The sequence below is a fragment of the Hemiscyllium ocellatum genome, chromosome 2, assembly GCF_020745735.1.
Source record: "Hemiscyllium ocellatum isolate sHemOce1 chromosome 2, sHemOce1.pat.X.cur, whole genome shotgun sequence".
NCBI lineage: Eukaryota > Metazoa > Chordata > Chondrichthyes > Orectolobiformes > Hemiscylliidae > Hemiscyllium > Hemiscyllium ocellatum.
Genome location: NC_083402.1, coordinates 29,516,600 through 29,539,460, shown reverse-complemented (window position 1 = coordinate 29,539,460; position 22,861 = coordinate 29,516,600). Strand labels below are relative to the sequence as shown.

Genomic DNA, 22,861 nt, shown 5'->3' with positions numbered 1-22,861 from the left:
CTGTGTGGAGATGTCAATATCAGGTGGGCAGAAACACAGTAAATGGATTTCTGATTCGAGAAAAGTGAGTCAAGTGAAATAATGCATTTGTGGGAGAATGCATTAACAAGAATTGAATGAAACCAAGAAATGCAGAGGGATTCTGGAGTGCACATCCATAGATCCCTGAAGTTGGCTGTAATGTGTGATATTGGAAATAAAAACAAAGTAAAGCAAACCCACAGATCTGGCAGCATTTATGAAACTGAAGAAGAATTCAGGGAAGAATTAAAGTGTATAATATTAAGGATTCTAGATGGAGTACGTGGGAAGGTTATATTGCTGTTAGTTGAGGGGCGCTTAAGAAGACGTCGTGGATTTAGGGTAAGACAGACGTTTAGAGGGAGACCAGGGGTAGAATCTAGAATTAATTTTCTGAAAGGGTGACAGAGGCAGCGATGTTCATAATATTTTAAAAAGTACTTAAAATGCACAAGAATTACTGCGGCCTAAAAGGGTACACCATAAGGAGCTGGAAGGTGGTATTGGGTTGAATGATTACTTCATTGTAGAGTGATGTGGACATGACAGACTGAATTATGTCCACCCTTGCTGTGAATTTATTTATTGTCTGACTTCACAGTAACATGCTTAACATCTGTTTTACTTTTCACTGCCACAGAAGTGAATTTCCATTTGCAATGATGCAAGCAAGTGATCTGGTGACACACCTGCGCATACCAGAACTTTGGGAGGTCCGGCAGTTTGTTCGCTCTCTTCCACCATCCGCTCTAATAGGCATTGGCACCATTGCAGCCCTGATAGCATACTGGTATGCCACAAGACCTAAGCCACAGAAACCTCCGTGTGACCTGACCAAGCAGTCTGTTGAAGTGCAGGTATGGTTTGAAATATCATTACTTTTAGGAGTTTGTAAAGTAATGAGGAAGTTTTTGCTTTGGAACAAATTCGGCGAATTGATGACTCTGATTCTTATTTGTCAGGGAAAGGTGCTTCCAAATTCTAAATCAAAAGCAAGATGCTGCAGACGCCGAAAGCCTGAAAAATAAACAGAAAATGCTGGAAACACTTAGCAGGTCAGTTCTGATGAAAGGTCAGCAATCTGAAACATAACCCTGTTTCTCTCTATCCGGATGCTACCAGACCTGCAGAGTGAGTCCAGCATTTGCTGTTTCTAAACATTGCTGATGTGAATTTGCAAACAGCTTGTGACTTCTTAAGAAGTAGACTGGAAATGCAAAATAAACTTGATTCCTTTGCATTAAATCCAAGTAGTGCAGTTGATGAAGATGTTTCACATTTTAATTGTACTCAATTTTTTTTTCAAAAAAAGAATTGGGATATTTTTCTCTCTGTAGTTACAGCATCTACACTGAGTTGTACAGAATCCTGTATTCTCACAAGTTGCAGATCCAATCATTCATTCTCTCCCACCTCTCTGCTGAGGGACCAACTTCATATTTTGCCCCTGATGCTGGGTCTGATTTTAAAATCTGTCACCTTCTTATGTCTTTGAGCATTGAATGTTGTTCCATTCTTTTTTCTATACCATCCTTATTATTTACCAACCAAACAACCAACCAAGTCCTGACTTTAGTTTGTTCTTCACTGCCTCTCTTTGTGATCCACCACTGTTGCCTGACCTCATATGGTTGCAGTTTCATATTTCTTTTAATAACCTACATTGGTTCCTTGTTCCTGAAGACCCCCAATTTACAAAATTATCATCTTCGTGTTCAAATCACTTCATGGCCATGGTGGTAGGAGAAACATGGGAATAGGAGTTGGCTATTTAGCCTGCCGAGAATGCTGTTTGCACTCAATGACTGATAATTTCCGGCACTATCTCCCTATCCTTTGAGGTCCTTAATTCTCAGATACCTATCAAAATGGCTGAGCTTCCACAACCCTCTGCCGGAGAAAATTTCAAAGGTTCACCATCCTCTAAGTGAAGAAAGACCTCCTCATCTCACTTGTAACTGTCCTACCTATCACTGTAAGATTATGTCCCCAGTTCTTGAGTCATAAATCAGGGGAAACATTTTTATTTACATCCATCCTGCCATTCCTTATAGGAATTTTGAAAGTTTCAATGAGATCACCACCTAACTTTTTTAAAACTAATGAAGTACAGATCCAGTTTCCTCAACCTCCCCTCATAAAATAATCCTGCCATCCCAGAGATTAACCTGGTTACCCACCCACAAACCCTGTACGGCAAGTATCCTCTTCCTTGTATTTGGAGACCAAAACTGCACACAATTATCATAACACCGATTTATGGTCTCACCAAGGCTATATCTAATTGCAGCAAGACGTCTTTACTATGCAGTAGCAGCTTCCCCTCCCGCCCACCCCCACCCACCCACAGGGGACATGTACCAAGCCCTACTGTGGAAGCCCAAAACCACGGATAGTCGCAAACCCATTCATTTAAATGGCAGTCCCTGGTCCCTGGTTCTAGAATGTTCCCTGTAATATGTTCAGGCCGTGGGTAACTGAAACCATGGAAATCAGACCGGACCTACAGAAGTGGCAGTCGGCCTGTATACTCAAACATTTTACCTTCCTCATTGTTGGCTGCACCTGCATACTTACCATTTTTCTAGTAGCTCAAGACCAAAGGCATCCAAATCCCTTTGAACATCTGCATTTCCCAACCTCTCATCATTTCAATATCCTGGCTTTGCTTTTTCTCTACAAAATTGAATAACTTCAGATGTATTTACATTATATTCTATTTGCCTTGTCCTAGCCCATTCACTATGACTATCAAGTCCCTTTTGAAGCTTCCTTGCATTATCCTCACAACTTGCTCCCAGTTCAATTCAACTAATATGGAACTTATGCAATCTGCCCCCATATACAAATCAAAGAGTATGAAAAATTGTGAACCTACCACTGACGCTTGCTGTACCCATCTGTGACCATCCTGAGACGAATCTGTTAATCCCTGCTCTCTGCTTGCTGTCTGTTAACCAATTCTCCATCCATATTAGTACATTAAACTCCACTTGAAATTTGTATAAGGTAGCACTGTATCAGAAGCTTTATGAAAATACAAATGCATCACATGGGAAGATCTCCTTAACTGTGTTTTCAGATGGTACTTTTAACAATCTCCAAGTTTGCCATACATGATGTCCCTTTGATAAAACTCTTCCCAGGGTTTACCATTCTTTTCTAAACATTGGTAATAGGTAATAGGGAGTGAATGGCCTCGTGATATTATCACGAGACTATTTATCCAGAGACCCAGGTAATATTCTGAGGATCCTGGTTCAAATCTCGCCAGAGCACAAGGCAGTTTGCCATCCTTACCTGCTCTGGATTACGTGTGACTCCAGTTAATGATTCTTAATTGCCCTCTGAACATTTGGAGATGTGCAACCCTAGCCAGTGACAACCATACCATGTGTATGAATACCAACCTATTCAGAGATGCTATTACCTCCATTTGGGTAGAACGGTGACTGAGTGGTTAGCATTGCTGTCTCTCAGCGCCAGGGACCTAGGTTCGATTCCAGCATTTGGGCAACTGACTGTGTGGAGTTGGCGCATTCTCCCTCCGTCTGCGTGGGGTTTCCTCTGGGTGCTCTGGTTTCGTCTCATAGTCTAAAGTTGTACAGGTTAGGTGGGTTGGCCATACTAAGTTGCCCATTGTGTTTAGGGATGTGCAGGCTAGGAGGATTAGCCATGAGAAATGCAGGGTTGTGGGGATAGGATAGGGGGATGGATCTGAGTGGGGGCAGTGTGGATTTGATGCGCCAAATGACCTGCTTCCAAACTTCAGGGATTCTACGGTATGATTCATTCAAGTGGGACTTGAATCTGGGTCTTTTGGTCCGGAGTAAGGACATTACAATTGTACCACATGCGTGCTGTATGTCTGTGGATATAAACTCGGGAGGTAAATATACTCCACATGAGCTTACTTCATCTCATCCTGTCCTCTTATTCCCTTATGATTATCACGTTTTCCTTTTTAAAAAAATCTATTTGGGATATAGGTTTAATTGCTGAGCTGGAAGGTTTGTCTTCAGATGTTTCGTCACTATATTAGGTAACATCATTAGTGAGCCTCCAGATGAAGTGCTGGTGGCATGGCCTGCTTCCTATTTGTGTTTAGGTTTCCTTGGGTTGGCGATGTCATTTCCTGTGGTGATGTCATTTTCTGTTCTTTTTCTCAGGGGTTGGTAAATGGGATCCAAGTCAATGTGTTTGTTGATGGAGTCCTGGTTGGAGTGCCATGCTTCTAGGAATTGTCATGCATGTCCATTTACCAACCCCTGAGAAAATGAACAGGAAATTACATCACCACAGGAAATAACATCACTAACCCAAGGAAACCTAAACACATAAATAGAAAGTGGACCATACCACCAGCATTTCATCTGGAGGCTCTCTGATGATGTTACCTAGTATGGTAAAGAAATGTCTGAAAATGAACTTTCTAGCTCAGCAAGCAAGTCTACATCCAGAACCTCAACCTAAGCTACAAATCTTCTCCAAACTCGCTAACATTCTATTTGGTTCAACTATTTGGCAAAGCCTTGAGAGGAATGAAGAAATGTCACGCAGAAAAGGTACCAAGGCAGTAGTAAACTCAACCTTTTTTTATTTCAAGAAAGTCAGGTTATTTTGACTCCTTTTAATCTAAATACATTTGATTTCAAGAAAGATATCCACAGGAAAGGCAATTCTTCTTAAATTAACCTTGTGTTCAACTGAGTGAGGGGTTGAGTTGAGAAGGGGATCAAGTAGTCACTCCTTACCAACAACAATATTACTATTTGTGGTATCCTGTCTGAAATGGTAACCAGCTGGGGACTCTCCGCCTTGAACTGTTTAACATTTTCTCCAATTACGACTGTTCTAATTTTAATTCTTTCAGTTCCTCAGATTTACAAATCCCTCAATTGCCTAGTATTTCTTGGCGATTTTGTGTATCTTATGTGAAGGTAGACACAAAGGAATTGCCTAAATTATCTCTAAATTTAAAAAAAACAAAAAGCTGCTGGAAATCAGAAATTGCTGGAAAAATTCAGCACATCTGACAGCATCTGTGGAGAGAAAGCCATGTTAACATTTTGGTTGTGGTTCAGTGGTTGGCATTGCAGCCTCACAGCGCCAGGGACCTGGGTTCGATTCCCGCCTCGGGTGACTGTCTGTCTGTGTGGAGTTTGCATGTTTTCCCTGTGTCTGCGTGGGTTTCCTCTGATGCTCTGGTTTCCTCCCACAATCCAAAGATGTGCAGGTTAGGTGGATTGGCCGTGCTAAATTGCCCGTAGTGTTAGGTGCATTAGTCCATGGAGATGTAGAGAAATAAGGGAATGGGTCTGTGTGCATTACTCTTCGGAGGGTTGGTGTGAACTTGCTGAATCAAATGGCCTGTTTCCACATTATAGGGATTCTAACTAATTCTAAGACCCTTCTTCAGATCTGATGAGTTTTTTCCAGCAATTTTGATTTTGTTGCCTAGCTTATCTGCTATTTCCTGTTCTTCACTATAGATTCAACTATTCCTAGAAATAAAATTATTAATTCTTTATAAGTTGGAAATCTGTTGTGAACTGTATCAATAGTTTCCAGTATGGTGACTATCTTCCATAAACATAGTAAAGGTTAGAAATATTCTTAGTGTAAATTAAGCCAGTGATTTGAAGAGTTTAAATGAACATATTCATGGCAGAGGTTTGAATTGGAGAAAGTATCCCATAAGTGGTACATGCAGAGTCGCTGAACAGAATTATGCTAGACGGTGCCATTTATGTGAAATGAAGTTTTAATTGGTTATGTAGTTACATAGTGTTCTTGCAACAAGTTTGTTTTGTGATTCAGAATAAAGTTTGAAATGCTTCTCCACCTTTTTTTTTGTATGGGCTGAATACTCTTTTATGTATAAGCAGTCACCGTACAATCATTTGGATTATTTATCTGTATTTTCTACACTTATAGTAGAGAAGTAATCCTGTCATGGTTACTTCCAATTTTGATGTACTCTTCAATCTAAGAAAAGTTTTTTTTACTACTTGTTTCTCAGTCTCTCAGTGCAGGATCACTATGAAGTTACAAGCATTACTTTGAATGAAGAGGATAGGTTTCTTTCTAAATGACATAATTTGTTGTCCTCCTGTTCTTACATATCTCAAAACTAGCTAAATGTTTGTCAAATGTGATCATGAAAACAAGACGAGACAAATTTCGAGCACTTTTGTTTCAGCAAACTTTTAAACATGCTGTCAACTAAACTGTACTTTGCCAAAGGAACCTGAGGGGCAACGTTTTCACGCACAGGGTGGTTCGAATGTGGAATGAGTTGCCAGAGGAAGTGATAGATGCAGGTATACTTACAACATTTATAAGACAGTTGGACAGGTTCATGAGAAGGAAGGGTTTAGAGGGATATTGGCCAACAAGACAAATGGGACTATTTAGTTCCGGAAACTTGATTGACATGGACAAGTTGGAGAAAGGCCTGTTTCTATGCTGTATGACATCATCTTCTTTGGGCTATTCATATTGAACCAGTATAACATAAATTTAAAGAAAATGAAATCTTTAATCAAGTAAGATTAAAGGAAAGCCTAATGTAGTATATATTTGACATTTCCATTATAAATATAGCTCAGTTGATCCAACTAATGTTTATGCTGCATGTTCACCTCCTCCACTCCCTTCAAATAAGCTTATCATCAATAGTTGTCCATTGTTTACTCCCTTGTGAAATTATCTAACCTTCCCCTTGCACGAATTATGAATTGAATGGAATGATTAAAACTGTTGGGGAGCACCCAGTTACGTCTACTCTCTAGATAACAGCAACAAATTTCACAGTACGGATCTTAAAGTGAAACTCAAAAATAAGAACAGGAATGGGCCATTGAATCCTTTGAACCGGCTCCTCTCAACTTCGGATGTTTAACAGGAACAGCAGTTTTCTTAGTTTTTAATTCTTGTTTTATTAAGGTAGTGATGCCTGTTTGAAGGCATTTTTCAAACTTATATCAGAATAGGAAAGTATGCCATGATCAGAGTTGCCTTTGTAAGTAATTATTTATCTGCTCTAAAGCAAAGTAAGCTCAGCTTATCAAAGTGCATCGAACGTACGGCATGAGAAAATCAGCAGTGATGTTAATGTTCCACTTGAACCTACTTCATCTCATCCTGTTCTTTTATTCATTTCTTTCCCTGTGTATACCCATCTTCTGTTTTACAACATCTTTGCTATTTGGCTCAACTAACAAGTTCCTCACCACAATTTAAGGACGTTTATTGTGAATTAAGTTTTGAATTTAGCATTAGTTCCTACCTAACATTGCATACAGCCTTGCAGCTTTTGGAATCATTTTGCAGTCAATCAAGATACGCTAACATTATCCTTAGTTTCATTATAGAGTGTCTGCTTTAAGGCGAACAGTTCTGAGTGGTCTGACTTGAAGGAAACATCATCTCAGTGCAGTGGGGAGGAGCTGGGGCTCCGTGCACTGAGGAGGAACTGGAAGCAACAAATGGATTGGCTGAAGCAAACTAGCTGAGATGGGGTGATTTGCTTTTTACATATCTCTTCCTTTGGTTTGTCAACATGTTGTTTATCACAAGTGCATCTTGTGTCTCGCCGTGAAATACCAATGTTCAATGCTGAATTAAGCTCCGTTTTTTTTAAAAAAGATAAACAAAGCAATCAATTGCAAGTAGCAATGTCTGTAATGAAGATCACTGAGAAAGGTTAGCATGCACTTTAATAGTAAATGTGAAAATCGGTCTTTCTAGGATGGGTGGACTATTGATTTTGTGACCAATGAAAGGTATCCAGCTATTTGAGGAATGTAAGACATTGTGTTTCCTGATTCTTTATGATTCTTAAAATATGTCTTGAACTAGTTTGGTGTTGAATCATAGGTGTGTGGCACTTCTAGCCAGAGCTCTTCTAAGTATTTGGGTTTTCATAAAAAATTGTCAGTGGAGAAACCTATTTAACATTACCATTTCTCTTAACGTTTTATAAAGTTGTGATATATGCCAGTTTTGGCTATGAATAGTACAGGTACACAATCCTTTATCCCAAATCTGAAAAGCTCTGAAATCCAAAATTGTTTTTCATTGGGTGTGGTGCACCATTTTGGCAAGTGCACAGGTGACCCAACTCCACGCCCACTCGGATGTGACGTGACGGCGTGGCTTAGCACTGACAGGTGTCAATTGTGTCTCAGCACTTGTACTATTCACACGTATGTTGCTGTTAAGTAATTTTTAAAATTTTCACCCTATTTATTTATTTCCTCAATCCGAAAAATTACAAATTCTGGAAAATAACTAGCCCCAAAGATTTTGGATAAAGGATTGTGTACCTGTATTTCTGATCTCCATGAACTTTGTTGGTTAGAAAGCTCAAGTTTCCTTAAGCAGGAAAAAATGTCACCAATTACATGTAAAGCTAAACTAAAGTATAATTGGCTAATTACCTAATGCATATAGAATTTAAGTTTAGTTTAATACAAATAATCACCAGGTGGATCATAATGTGTTTCTAAGAGCTTGGATTGAAATTTTATCCAATGGAAATTCAGGCTGTTGATAATTGAGATAATGAATCAAACAACAATATGGGCAAACCTGTTCATTTAGTGCTGCAAACTCACCATAGATCATTCTTATTGTGGGAATGCAATTCAAGTAGTTTACTAATGCCCACACCCTAGGATTGAATTCCAGCCTTTAATTTTATTTTTCAGTTCTTCTCCGCCTGAATAAGCTTTGTTTATTTTTGTATGGAATCTGCTGTTTCACTTTTGCAAACTGAAATCTAAGTCTCCATAGTTACACTTAATAGCGAATATGAAGGACACAGTATTACAAAGGCAGGCAGAAGGCTATAGTTATGGAAGGAGTCTATGTGAATAGAATATGAGATTCTTAAAGCTGTGTTTCTTTGTAGAAAATGGTTGGTATGTGACAAATGGAGAGCCGGTTACTGCTCTGTATGATGATATATAATTTGTTTACGATGCAGGGAGTTACTGCTGTAATGTGGCAGAGTTCATAGCCTAGACATTGAAACTGCCAGAGTTAAACTGAGCACGACTGACTCCTGCATCTGAACAAGTGGGCCTAAGGATCACCCATCTTTAGGCATGGTTTACGAGATTTTTAGATTTTTCTTTAGATTCGATTCCCATACAGTGTGGAAACAGGCCCTTCAGCCCAACAGGTCCACACCGACCCTCCGAAGAGTAACCCACACAGACCCCTTTCCCTCTGACTAATGCAATTTTGCATGGTCAATTCACCTGACCTGCACATCTTTGTACTGTGGGAGAAAATCGAAGCATCTTCTGTGCTAGCAAAGATCTTTGAATTTAAGTAGATTGTTTAGGAAGAAGCGTATGTAATCAGAGTTGAAGTCGCTTTGACTTGTCTTGCGGTGATGAATAGGCAGGAAGGGCTGGGGTTTGGAGCTCATCAAAGGGCAGAGAAGCAGAAGTCGGTTATTCGGTCCATTGAATCTGCTCTGCCTTTCATTGAAATTATGATTGGTCAGGTAATCCTCAGTTCTACTCTTTTTTGCCTTTTCCCCATAACCTTGATTCCCTTACTGATTAAAGATCTGTCTAGAATATACTTAATGACCTAGGCACAACAGTCTTCTGTGGACCTCATGACCTCTTAAAGGAAGTGCAGAGATAGTGGATCAATTAGTTATAATATTCTGAAATTCCCTAGATATGTTTAGAGAGATATTGGCATGGACAGGTTGGACCGAAGGGTCTGTTTCCATGCTTTACATCTCTATGACTCTATGTGGGAAAAGTTCCAGTGGTTTGGAGAAATGCTAATATTGATGCCATGATTTAGAGATGCCGGTTTTGGACTGGGGTGTACAAAGTTAAAAATCACACAACACCTGGTGATAGTCTAACAGGTTTATTTGGAAGCGCTAGCTTTCAGAGCACTGTTCCTTCATCAGGTGGTTGAAGGAGCAGCACTCCAAAATCTAGTGCTTCCGAATAAACCTATTGGACTATAACCTGGTGTTGTGTGATTTTTACCTTTGCCAATGTAGCAGCCTTATTCAAAAAGGGAGGGAACTATAAAGGAGGAGTATGCAGACTAATTAGTTTAACATTTGTTGTTGGGCAATTGCTAGAATCCATTAATAAGCATGTAATTCAGGACACTTCATAGAATCATAAAATTGTACAGTGTGGAAATAGGCCATTTGGCCCATCAAGTCCACACTGACTCTCTGAAGAGTATCCCACCCAGATCCACTTCCTACTCTTTACCTGTAATACTGCATTTCCCATGGCTAACCAACCTCTCCTGCACATCCCTGGACACAGTGGGCAATTTAACATTGCCAATCCACCTAACCTACACATCTTTGGACTGAGAGGAAACCAGAACACACAGACAAGGGAAAAATGTGCAAACTTCATATTGACAATCAAAATGCAAACCATCAGAGTCAGCTTAGTTTTAGAAGTGATAAGTCACATTTGACTAATTTGCTAAACTTCTTCAAAGATATAACAAGCAAAATGGATCCTGCAGTTGGATTATATCTGGACTTCCAGAAGGTATTTGGTAAGGTACCACATAAAAGGCTAATAATACATAAGGTAAGATCACATGGGGTTAAACAAAACATGAGGTTGGGGTAATTTATTGGATTGAATAGAGTTGATTAACCAATAGTAATCAGAAAGTTGGGCTAAATGGGTCTTTTTCTGATTGGAATGATGTAACTAATGGTGTGGTACAGGATTTGGCTCTTGGGATCCCAACTATTTACAATCTACATTAATGGTTTGGATGCAGGGATAGATAGTCAAATTTGTAAATGATACTAAAATAAGTGGGAAAATAAGTCTCAATGAAGAATTAGGAAATCTACAACTGGTCATGGCAGATAAAGTTTGACATGGATTACTGAGATTATGCATTTTGGCTGGAAGAATAGAAAGGTGAGAAGGTTCAGAACACAGAGGAAACCCACACGGACAAGGGAAATACGTGCAAACCGCATACAGACGGTCAAAATGCAAACCATCAGAGTCGGCCTGGTTTTATGAGTGGTAGGTCATGTTTGACTAATTTGCTAAGAGCTCTTCAAAGATATAACAAGCAAGGTGGATCCTGTGGATGATTTGGCGCAAAGGAATCTGAGATGCAGAGTATCCTTGTGCATGAGTCACAGAAAAACCAGTACAGTAGATAATAAGGAAGGCAATTGCAATTTTGGCATTTATTGCTAAAGGAGTAGAGTATAAAATAGGGAAGTGATGTTGCAACTATAACAGGCATTAGTGAGACCACACTTGGAGTATTGCATAAAATTTTGGCTTACTTGAGGAAGGAAGTAATTGCATTGGAGGCAGATCAGAAGAATCACTAGATTGATTCAAGAGGTGACATGTTTGTCTTATGAAGTGAGATTCAACAGTTTAGGCCTATATTTTCTGGAGTTTAAATGAATGAAAGGAATCAAATTGATCTATGCATGATGCTAAAGGGGATTGACAAAGTAGACAGCATGTAGAAAGAGAGGTGATAATTTTAGGATAAGAAGTAGCAGATTTAAAATTAAGATGAGAAATTACTTCTCCAGGATCATGAATTCACTACCCTAGTGTGTGGTGGATGCTGGGACATGTGTAAATTTGAGGAGGTGTTTGACAGATTTTTAATTTGGAATGGATGAAAGGGTTAAAGAGAATGGGCAGATAGTTGGAGTTGAGGCCAAGTTGAGAACCGCCATGATTGTATTGAATGCTAGAGCAGGCACGAGGGACTGAATTGCCTTCTCCTGTTTGATTATTATGTAAAGAATTCCACAGATTTCCAACCCTCTGAGAAGAAACAAATTTCCTTTTATCTTTGTTTTAAATGTGCAGCCCCTTATTCTGAGATGATGCCCTGTGGTCCTAGAATCTCCCACAGCAGCCTTTCTGCACTACCCTGTCAAGTCCTCTAATGACCTTCTAGTTCAATGGCTTACCATGCTTTTTAGAACACATTTAGGATTTAAACTGATATGCATCACAGCAGGTAAGGATAGTAGGGATTTCCTGCCCTGAAGGACATTAGCGAACTTTTTTTTAAAAACAACAATCATGGTGACTGTTAATGGTGCTATCATTCGATTATAGAGTTTATTTATTAAACTTTTGAAATTCCACCAGCTACTGTGATGAGATTTGAATCTGTGCTTCCAGCTCAGTCTCTGGATTCCTAGTTCACTGATATGACCACCTCTACCATCTCCAGCATCCAGCCATAACACATAATGGAGAGCCTGAGAAAAGATTATCTTGCTGAAATGGGTAAAAATGATTTCTTTTAAAGTCTCCTCTTAGATTTTCCCGAGGAAGACATAGGAGGCAAATATTTTTACACAGAGAGGGTGGTTAGAGTGTGGAATGAACTTGCTGAGGATGTGGTGGAAACAGGTACAATTACAATGTTTAGAAAACACTTGGTTGGAGGGAAATGGGCCAGGAGCAGGCAGTTCGGGCTAGTTTAGTTTGGGATTATGTTTGGCATATACTGGTTGCACCAAATGTTCTGCTTCCATACTAAATGACTCTGTCTATCTTTTAAACTTTCAGAGGCTCCTTTTAGTTTTCTTTTCATTAACTCCTTTATTAGATGTTGGTGTAGCATTATCTTCTGGATTTTTAAATATCATTCAAGAAATGTAGGTGTTGCTGGTTGGTGCAGTATGTATGCTCATCCTTCGTTGCCTTGGAGAAGGTGATGGTGAGTTGTCTTTGTGGCAAATGGGGATTTGGACACTCACTGAAGCAAATTGGAAGACTCCAACAATATCCTCAATGGTCATCACCATTCCTTTAAACATGAAGTCACAAGGAAAGCATTCCATTTCAGACACCGCAGTATTTAAAGTGGCAAGAGCTTACAGGTATAAATTAATAAAAAAAAATGCTACTCTTTTTAAAAAAACCTAATACATCTGAACACAGACGTGTCACCATAAATCTGCTTTCCGCAGCCTGGTAAGGTCACAGCTTAAATAGATGGATGTTTCTCTGTAACACACAGTATGAAAGAGTCTTTGAGATGTGAAAGCACATAAGTTTAAATCTTTTATGAAATAAAGCTATTCAGTGTAAAATTCCGTAATAATGTTTACACATTGCACTACTTTGGCCCTTTTCCCCCATTGTCCCTTTGCCCCTCTCTTTCCCCACAACCTCTGTTGATTTTCAAGACTTACTTCACCTCTTGTCTTTCCTGCCGCAGCATATTCGATCACTGGTACTGGGAATGTTCTGAGGTCCGTAGTGTTGTGCTGGTTGTGGTAGCCCCTTTCCATGAACAGCTTTTAGCTGCTTTGAGCTAGTCCCTCAGCTTGATGTAGAAGAAGGAGCTCAATACTCAACCTTGTTACTTTTTCAAAAGCTTTCAAGTGTTGGAGGAGATTTGTTTAGAAACAATTGCAAGAAATAATTCTGTGGTTACAAGATGTATTTTCGGCAACACCTCATTGAGTCAGCTTGTGATATTGATGCTGAAAGCTTTGTCAAATAAAGCCTAAATGCTTCAAGTTTCAAGTGTTTTTTTTAATTTTGAAAGCATTTTCACCTTAATATTAAATGAATGGGGCACATTGTTGCAGTTCACATTTGAGATTTTGTTTTATGTGACCTGGAGGTGTGCTGATTTATTTCAAATTTGTTCATGGAATATCGGCTACTTGTTTGAGCCACTGCAAGTGCTGGTGCTGTGGGGGCACTGATAGAGGTATTAGGGATGGAGTTTAATGATTATGACCCGGTAACTAAGAAGAAACAGTGAAATAGTACCAAGACCCCCTCCTTGCAGATGGTAGTGGCTGTAGGTTTGGAAAATCCTGTCAGAGGGCTTTAGTAATCTTCTGCATTGCATCTTGTGGATGGCGCAGACTGCTGCTATTGACTGTTGGTGGTGGAGGGAGTGGGTGCCTGTAGATGTGGCACCAATCAAGCCAGCTGTTTTGTCCTGGATCCTGGATGATGTCAAGCTTCTTGTGTTGTTGGAACTGTACCCATGGAGGCAAGAAAGTGTTCCATCACACTCCTGACCTGTGCCAATTTGTCCAATGGGCTGGATTGGACTCAAAGATACATCTTAGAAGCCAGTTCTAGAGTTGCATCCAACATTCTGTTGGATTAGAGAAGTCAGTTGTTTGTTTCTGAGTCACAAGAACCCTTCCCGTTTGCCTGTTATTTTATGCAAAGAATAATTTTCTTTGAGAATTATTTGCAGCTGCTTTGAGATATTTGTGATGTTTCTTGGTGTGAATAAATGAATTGGCTTTATTCGATCATTGTTGTCACTGGACTGTAGAATTGCCAGCAATTGACTTCATCCTGTGCAGTACAATATGATCATTTCCAGTTAGCCTGTGTCTGTGCCAGCTGTCTCACAGGGATATTTAATTAGTTCAACTCCTCCACTCCTTCCTCTATAGTCCTTTTTAAATATTTAATTTGAAAATTTATCCCTGAGGTCCTCAACCAAGAAGATTCGATATCTGCCTTCGAGTTTGCAACCCCTCCGTAGTGTGTGGGAGAAGGATCCACGGGGTTTGCTGATAGTTTAGCCAATTTCTCTCTACTTCCTATACATTCTTGACGTTTACAAGTGGATGATACCATGGGCTGGAGTTTTGCCAGGATCAGGGCGGTGGAAGAGAAACTGAGTGGCCTGTTTGCTCCAGACCATACTGTCTTGGCAAGTCCAATCAAGTGTCACATTGCTAATTTGTGGATGTTTGATAGGATGGTGTCAATTAGAAATTGGCAATGGGACTGTATGCGCAACCGGGGTTGTAGGCAAGGATACCTTGAGTCATTCACCACTGCAGGTTTAAATGACTGCTTTTCTGAGTATTTCCTTCCTTTTTAAATGGAAAGGTTTCAGGAAAAAAGCTCAAAAATGAATTTTAGGAAAACCATGCATTCCACCTTCACCAGCAGGATCCACCACTACATTCAGTCATGGTGCCACTAGAAGGCATTTCTTTCTGACTGTAAGCCACCTTGAAATTTTAAAATGTCATTTATAAAACATTCCCAAACATTTTCACAGATGACATTCAGTAAATGGAGTGAACCATGGAAGATTGCTGAGAGTAATTTGTTAGCAAGATTGACAGCAGATTTCCATGTCTCCAAGTAGGAGACTGGAGTGATGATTTGCTATTACTCACCCAACTGTGACAATGTTGGGTTTTAAGAGATGTGCTTTGTCCTGGTTTCTTTTAGAGAAAGATTGGGTGACAGGTGATCTGCAGTCTATGATAAGATAGATTTTTGAGGCTTTGGGTGTTTTTTTTAATATATCGTTGGAACAATAGGAGCAGCCTGAATGTGTGTGGTCAAACTCCCACCCATAGAACCAGTTGCTGTTGGGGGTCTTGAAGAAGTGGAAGCTATTTTTTTCAATCTTTCAAATACAGCCAAAAGCTGGGGGTTCTCTTCCTGGGCTGCTGGATAGAATGTGAGACAAATCTATTTTCTGAATTTGCATTTGCCAATGGTGTGTTTATGGGATGTTATTATATTGGAGCAGTTAATTAATAATAGTTACTGTATCTATTGTTCTGTAAAGTTTTCCAATAGAGTTACATTATTCCAAGGTCATCTTTATTTTGTTGTATTTTACCTATTGAATTTCATCTGGCACACAGCATCTGACATTTGCCTTTAAAATAAGAAAACTGGGTTTAGGCTAACTACTTAGTATGTTTTGAGAGGGGTCTGGTCTGGTTCATAAAGCAACTTCACCGACTATATGATTGCGTGGTTGTTTAATATAATTGGAGAATGAGTAGGCAACTCAACCCCTCACGCCTGCCTGCTATTCAATAAGATCATGCTGATCTGTATGTAAGTGCGCTCGCTGAGCTTGAAGATTTGTTTTCAGACATTTCGTCATCATATTAGGTAACATCATCAGTGAAAGTTTCTACTGAAATGTTGGTGGTATGTTCCACCTCTCTATTTACAGACCTTGGTTTCTTAAGATGGGTGAGGTCATTTCTGGTTCTTTTTCTTTTCAAGGGAAGGTAAATAGGATCTAAATCCATGTATTTATTGATGGAGTTCCAGGATAGAATGCCTTGCCTCTAAGAATTCTTGTGCCTGTCCGAGGATGTGTGTGTTGTCCCAGTCAAAGTGGTGTCCTACTTCGTCTGTACGTATAGAAACTAGTGAGAGTGGGTCATGTCTTTTGTTGGCCAGTTGGTGCTCATGTATCCTGGTGGCAAGTTTCCTGCTTGTTTGTCCGATTGTAAATTTTTTTTTACAGTTTTTGCGTGATATCTTGTAAATAACGTTAGTTTTGCTGGCGGTATCTAATCCTTTAGATTCATTAGTCGCTGTTTAAGTCTGTTGGTAGGTTTGTGGGCTGCCATGATGTCAAGGGGTCTGAGTCATCTGGAAGTCATTTCTGACATGTCTTTGAGAGGTAATGTGGTTATAGTTTTTTCTGGTTGCGTTCTGTCTGCTTGTTTGGGTTTGTTCTTGAGCAATTGGCAGATTGTGTACCCGTTTTTCTTCAAACACTGTATTGATATTTTTCTTCTGCTTTTTTGTGGTTCTTGGGTGCTGCAGTGTGATGTAGTTGTTGAAATAATGTCGTGGTGCAGCTCCGTTTGTGGGTGTTGGGGGGATTGCTTCTGAAGTTAAGTATTTGCTCTGCTCTGTGTTTGATGTTTTTCTATAAACGCCGGTTTGAAATTCTCCATTAACTGTACGTTCAACTGTCATGACTGGGAATGGGAGTCTATTGTCCTTCTCCTCCTCTTTTATGAATTTTATGCCTGTCAGGATATTGTTGATGGTGTTGTATGTTTCCTCTAATTTGTTCCGCTTTATGATCACAAAGGTGTCATCTACATAGCATTTCCAAAGTTTGGGTTGGATAGATGGGAGGGCTGTTTGTTCATGTCTCTGCATTATTGCTTCTGCTATGAGTCCTGATATTGGTGATCCCATAGGGTGTTCTGTTGACTTGTTTGTAGGTCTTGTTATTGAATGTGAAGTGAGTGGTGAGGCACAGGTCCACTAGCTTAACCATGTTGTTTTTATTGAGGAAGTTGGTGCTGTCTGGTGTTTTGTGGTCCTGGTTTTCCTGGTGGTGATGCCAGTGCATCTTTGGCCAGGTTGATGTTAATTGATTCATTTAGATCCTATCTACCTTCCTTTAAAAAGAGAAAAAAAGAATTGGAAATGACATCACTGACCTTAAACCAAGACCTATAAATAGAGAGGCAGGACATACCACCAGTGCTTCACTGATGATGTTACCTAGAGTAGTGGTGAAATGTCTGAAAACAAATCTTCAAACTCAGCAAGCTAACTTCCATATTTCTCACCAACCTGAGCTACAAACTTCTCAAAAATCACTGTCATGCTAATCTGTTCAGTCTTCAACTCTTCTTTCATGCCAGCTCTCATAGCTCTTACATTTTTGAAATATTGGCAAATATCTACCTCCTTTTAAAATATCTCTCCGTGATGTAGCCTCCACAGCTCTCTAGGACAGAGAATTCCAGACATTCACTGGCCTCTGGGTGAAGAAATTCCTTTGTGTTATGGGTTACGGTCCACCCAATTTGTGACCACAAATCCAGCCCCGTGTATCAGCACACATATTTATTTATTTCTTTCAAATAATAAACAAGCATTGAACAACGCATTCTGGGAAGAGAGCTTGAGAAAAAAGTTCATCTGAATAGATGATGAAGGAAGATGTCAGAGAGTACACACACCATGACAGGGGAGAAGATGATTGATGAAGGGCTTATGCTCGAAACGTCGAATTCTCTATTCCTGAGATGCTGCCTAACCTGCTGTGCTTTGACCAGCAACACATTTGCAGAGAAGATGATTAGATGCAATTGGATGAATCCAAGCTGAACATTTCATTACCTCAACCTAGTATAAATACCTCCCTATTTCTCCCTTTTTTTTAGCTTCGACAAAGAGTCAGTCAGACTCGTAAAGTCAGCTCTTTTCTCTCCTTACTGATGCTGCCAGACTTGCTGATATTTTCCAGCATTTTCTCTTTGGGTTTCAGATTCCAGCATCCGCAGTAATTTGCTTTTATTTTGAACATTTCATGGCTGAGTTTGCTGATAAGAAGGCAGCCAGAGTGTAAACGTATCCAGGGAAGAACTGGAGAAGCCTTGTCTAGCAAATGATAGTCTCGTGCGTAAGAGATGTACACAAAGGGAGAGGGCATTGCATATTTGGAAATGTTAAACATAACTCTACAATTTGACACAATATTGCTCAGGCAGAAACTAATTTCACAATAAGCAAGTAGAGCATCTATCATTTATCTTTTCTATGAGTTTATGATACTACGTGTCCCCTATTCTTGTATCCTTTACTAACATTTGGATCTTTTAGAAGACTGAGCAAGTTGCTTATGAAATTCTAATACTACTTGTCTTCCAAATTTTTACCTCTGATGTCATTGACACTTCTTTCATTTCTTTAGTGAAGAAATTACATTCCATTTGAAGGAATACAGCAGTGTTCCAATTGTGTAAACTGCAAACTCACAGATTATCCAGAAACAGTAGTTTTGCCATCTTCCATATCTAGTTTCATCTTGGGCTTTCTTCATCAGTGGTCAGTTCTCTATTTTCTAAGATCTTGTAACTGAAGAAGCTGTACCTGGGTACCTTTGTGGAGAAAGTGAGGACTGCAACTGCTGGAGATCAGAGCTGAAAATGTGTTGCTGGAAAAACACAGCAGGTCAGGCAGCATCCAAGGAGCAGGAGACTCGACGTTTCGGGCATGAGCCCTTGTTCAGGAATGAGAAAAGTGTGCCAAGCAGGCTAAGATAAAAGGTAGCAAGGAGGGACTTGGGGGAGTGGTGTTGGAAATGCAATAGGTGGAAGGAGGTTAAGGTGAGGGTGATAGGCCGAAGTGGGGGTGGGGCAGAGTTCGAGGGTTGGGACTAAAACAAGGTGGGGGGAGAGGAACTGAGGAAACTGGAGAAATCTGAGTTCATCCCTTGTGGTTGGAGGGTCCGAGGTGGAAGATGGGACACTCTTCCTCCAGCCGTCGTGTTGCTATGGTCTGGCGATGGAGGAGTCCAAGGACCTGCATGTCCTTGGTGGAGTGGGAGGGGGAGTTGAAGTGTTGAGCCACATGGTGGTTGGGTTGGTTGGTCCGGGTGTCCCAGAGGTGTTTATTTTTTTTAAATAAATAGTTTGTTCAACTACATCTCTAATGGGAAATTCTCCTTTCTACTCTTCATAATAAACCAATACATGATTTATAAACATTTAGCGAGCACAATGACATAAAATATCAAAATATTTATGAAAACATCAAATCTCAGTCAATATGTAATTTTTGGGGTGCTGATATACCCAGCAGATATTTTTATCCCCCTCCACACAACTTGCTTTCCTACCTTTTAATGCAACAAATTCGGCAAATTTGGTATTGATTGTAAATAGTTGAGGCCCCAGTAATTTCCTGCAGCAGTCAACTAGTAACAGTTGGTTAAGCTGAAAACGCTATCTCTCCGCTTCCTGTTAATCAATCCTCTATTTATGCCAATAAATCAACCATAACATAGTATGCTGTCTCCAGTATTGACCTCTGGCGTCTAATTGCCAGTTCAGGAAAAATCATAGAGCGACTGTTCTCCATGCAGTGTGGAGTAAGGACTCCCATTTGACCCTGTCCTTTGGATCCTGACACAACTCCAAATCCTGCTCCCAGAATTATTTGCAGTCCTCCAAATGTGCTCTTCGTGTTTACCATAATTTCTTTGCTTTTGATTCTGTCTACCTCAGGATAGGTCCCAGTACTTTGTTTTACTTTAATGGTCTCATTAACATGCGTAACAACATTTTATTGACTGTACCTGTCACTCCAAATCTCTCTCATGCTCTAGTCAGTTTAGGCATTTACTTTCAAGGAATACTTTCAAGGACTTCCTCATTCTTTAATTCTGAGCAAAATGGTTTTTTTTTGCCAACTGCTTGCCCATTCTGAATGTTCATTGATGTCTTCTGGCATTTTGTTGCAATCGTCCACTGTTTTTAGCTTTCCTTCCCAATTTGGAGTAATTTGCAAGTTTGAAACAGTAGTTCTGATTTTCAAGTCAAATTGTTTATGTAAGTATTGATCAGCTGTCAATTGAAAAACCTCTCACTCACTCACTCACTCTCTCACACCATTGACTCATCACATTCTATCCCCAAGTCAATATCTAAATTTTTAAAAAATTGAGCAATAGGGAAAGGGCAGGGTTAAACATTTCTATCAAAGTGCTGACAAGGGCAGGCTATGCTCCTTCTGCACTGTAAGGTACGGTAATCCTGCAATTATTTTGTGATCTGAAGCCTCTGTAAACCAACCCAAAAGTAATTATTTGGCCTTAAATATGATTTATAATGATATGACTAGGGTTTTTTGTATTTCAGAATGGTGAACTTGCTCGGAAAAGTGTACTACTTAAACAGAAAGATCTGATAACTTCATACTATGTGGATGTGAGAACCCTGTATGATGTGATGAAAAGAGGTTTGGTTATATCGAGTAAGTATTGTTTAATATTCTGTTCTTTGGATAATGGTTAATATCCAGTTTTGCAATTGGAGCATGCAATAGAGGAAATAGCAAATTTGATAGACAACCAATTGGACCTGCAACAATCTACAGTATACTAGTGAGGGCTAGGAGGATAATGTGTGCCAGATTTGATGGGATGGTGAGAACAAGGAGAATGAGCAGCTAATTTTCATTATTGTGATTAATTTGAGTTGGTGAAACCGTAAAATCTGGTTTCAATTTGGTGACCTTGTTATTTGAACTAAATTTATCCCTTTCTTTTGACCATGAAAGCTTATGTTATAGTCAAACACCACGGTTGTTCACACACATCTAGTTTTGCTGCTCATCACAAGATCCAGTCATGTCTCCACCTTTTCAGGCATGGAAATGAAGTGCTTTAATAAGGAGTTGTGTACACATTTAGATTCTCTTGCTTCCTTCCTAATCAAATGGTTAGGTCCTTAATATCTTTGCAATTGCTCTCACCAAGTAATACAGGTGTCACCCTCCTGTAACCGTTTCAGTGCATTTTTCCTTGCTAGGTTCTTTGCATCCTTCCTGAATTGTGGATTGCCACCTTACTGCGGTGGAGTGGTTTGAGTGTTCATTGATCCTGAAGATGATGCTATCAGGAGTTCTCAACTTTTGGCAGGGCCAGCCATGACAGTAAGGTTGGAGGGGAGAACCAGACGAAGCGCAACCCAAAACAAGTCCTTAATGGTGATCCAAATGTGGAAGATATCCATGTGATATCACTGGACGCAGTGCGGAGATCTCCATTTATCAAGATTTTTCCTTGTCACTGGAACTGGATCTACCTTCTCTCAAGGACGTTGTCTGCTGAGGTGCAACAGCCTTGCTGTGTCAATAGATGTCCCATACAACGTGCCTGACTAGAGGAATTCAAGTCCGCCTCGATGTAGAATGCAAGCCCTGCGGTGATCAATGGGAGGTAATGGGGATAGGAATGAGAAATCTGAAGGTCCCTTGCTTTGGTCCGGCACATATGTGACTCAGTTGTTTTGCTCTCAACATAGGAACAGGAGCATGTTTCAGCAGCTTTCCCCATGACTGAGCAGCCCTCTTCAGGATCCATACAGCTCACCCCATAAGCAGAAGATGCTAGAAAAGGTGACCCAAGCATAATTTGTCCATCACCACCCTGGCTGGTAAACCTTATCCAGGGGCTCATCTACCTGCAGTCTCTAAACCAAAGTCAGACTCAGTCTCAGAACCTGGAGTGTGGGAACCCTCATCAATAACAAGCAAAACAATGGTCCTGATTAAAGAACTGCCTTTGTTGCCTGTGAACTCAGGCACTTCACCATTGAGATTGCTGCTCTCCAGGAGACTTGATGAAGGGTCGCTAAGGGATGAAGGTGGTGGTTACACCTCCTCCTGGAGAGGGAAACCTAAGGATCAACCCAGGAAGCATAGATTTGGATTTGCCACTGAGATTGAACACATCAACTGACTCTCTGTATTCCCTTTTGGCATCAGCAATTGCCGAATGACTCTTCACCTGCAACCTGCCAAGAATCAGCAGGCAATGGTCATGGGTGCCTAATCTCAAAGCCTTGATGCAATAGTTGAGACCAAAGAAGGTTTCTATTATAGTACCGAACGCAGCAACATTCCTAATGAAATTAAATCATCATCCTTGGAGAATTCAATACCAGGGTTGGAAGGCACTCCTGATTCTGGAAAGGAATCGTTGGCAAAGGAGGAGTTGGGAATTGCCCCACTCCTCAAATGTGCAGAACACACCCTATTCCACAAAAAGACAAATTCAAGACCTATTGGAGGCATCCACGATCAAAGCAGTGGCACATGATCAGCTATATCATCATTTGACCGAAGATCAATAGGTTGTTCTCGTTACCCAGGTGATGACCAGTGTAGAAGACTGCTGGACAGACCACTGGCTCAACTGCTCCTCTATGTCCATCAAATACTACCAGAGGCAGCTGAAGATGAAGAAACAAAAAGAGGAGGGAGGAGTTGACCAGAGTTGATTGGGACCCTAGCAGGGAAGATGGTGGAGCAGCAGTGGCAGGAGTTTCTGAGGGTAATTTTGGAGGTCCAACAGAAATCCATCCCAAGGATGATGAAACATACTAAGGGGAGGATAAAGGTAACCGTGGCTGACAAGGGACGTAAGAGTCAACATAAAAGAAAAGGCAAACAATCTGGTAAAGGTTAGTGAGAGGCCAGAGAATTTGGAAACCTTTCAATGCCAGCAGAATATTACTATGCAAGCAGAAAAG

At 40.2% G+C, this 22,861-nt stretch overlaps 1 protein-coding gene across 7 annotated transcripts in view; it reads left to right on the top strand.

The window, feature by feature from the left end:
- The window catches only part of acsl1a (acyl-CoA synthetase long chain family member 1a), a 151,079-nt gene that overhangs the window by 72,177 nt on the left and 56,041 nt on the right, over nucleotides 1–22,861 (top strand). For 4 of the 7 annotated variants that reach the window (XM_060835312.1, XM_060835303.1, XM_060835322.1 and 1 more), the window contains exons 2-3: nucleotides 662–878; nucleotides 20,465–20,579. In XM_060835312.1, coding sequence (XP_060691295.1) covers nucleotides 662–878; nucleotides 20,465–20,579 — 332 coding nt within the window. Of the gene's footprint in view, nucleotides 1–661; nucleotides 879–7,482; nucleotides 7,545–7,615; nucleotides 7,729–20,464; nucleotides 20,580–22,861 lie in introns of those variants that run through there. The other 3 variants (XM_060835348.1, XM_060835339.1, XM_060835357.1) reach the window with 3 other exon arrangements.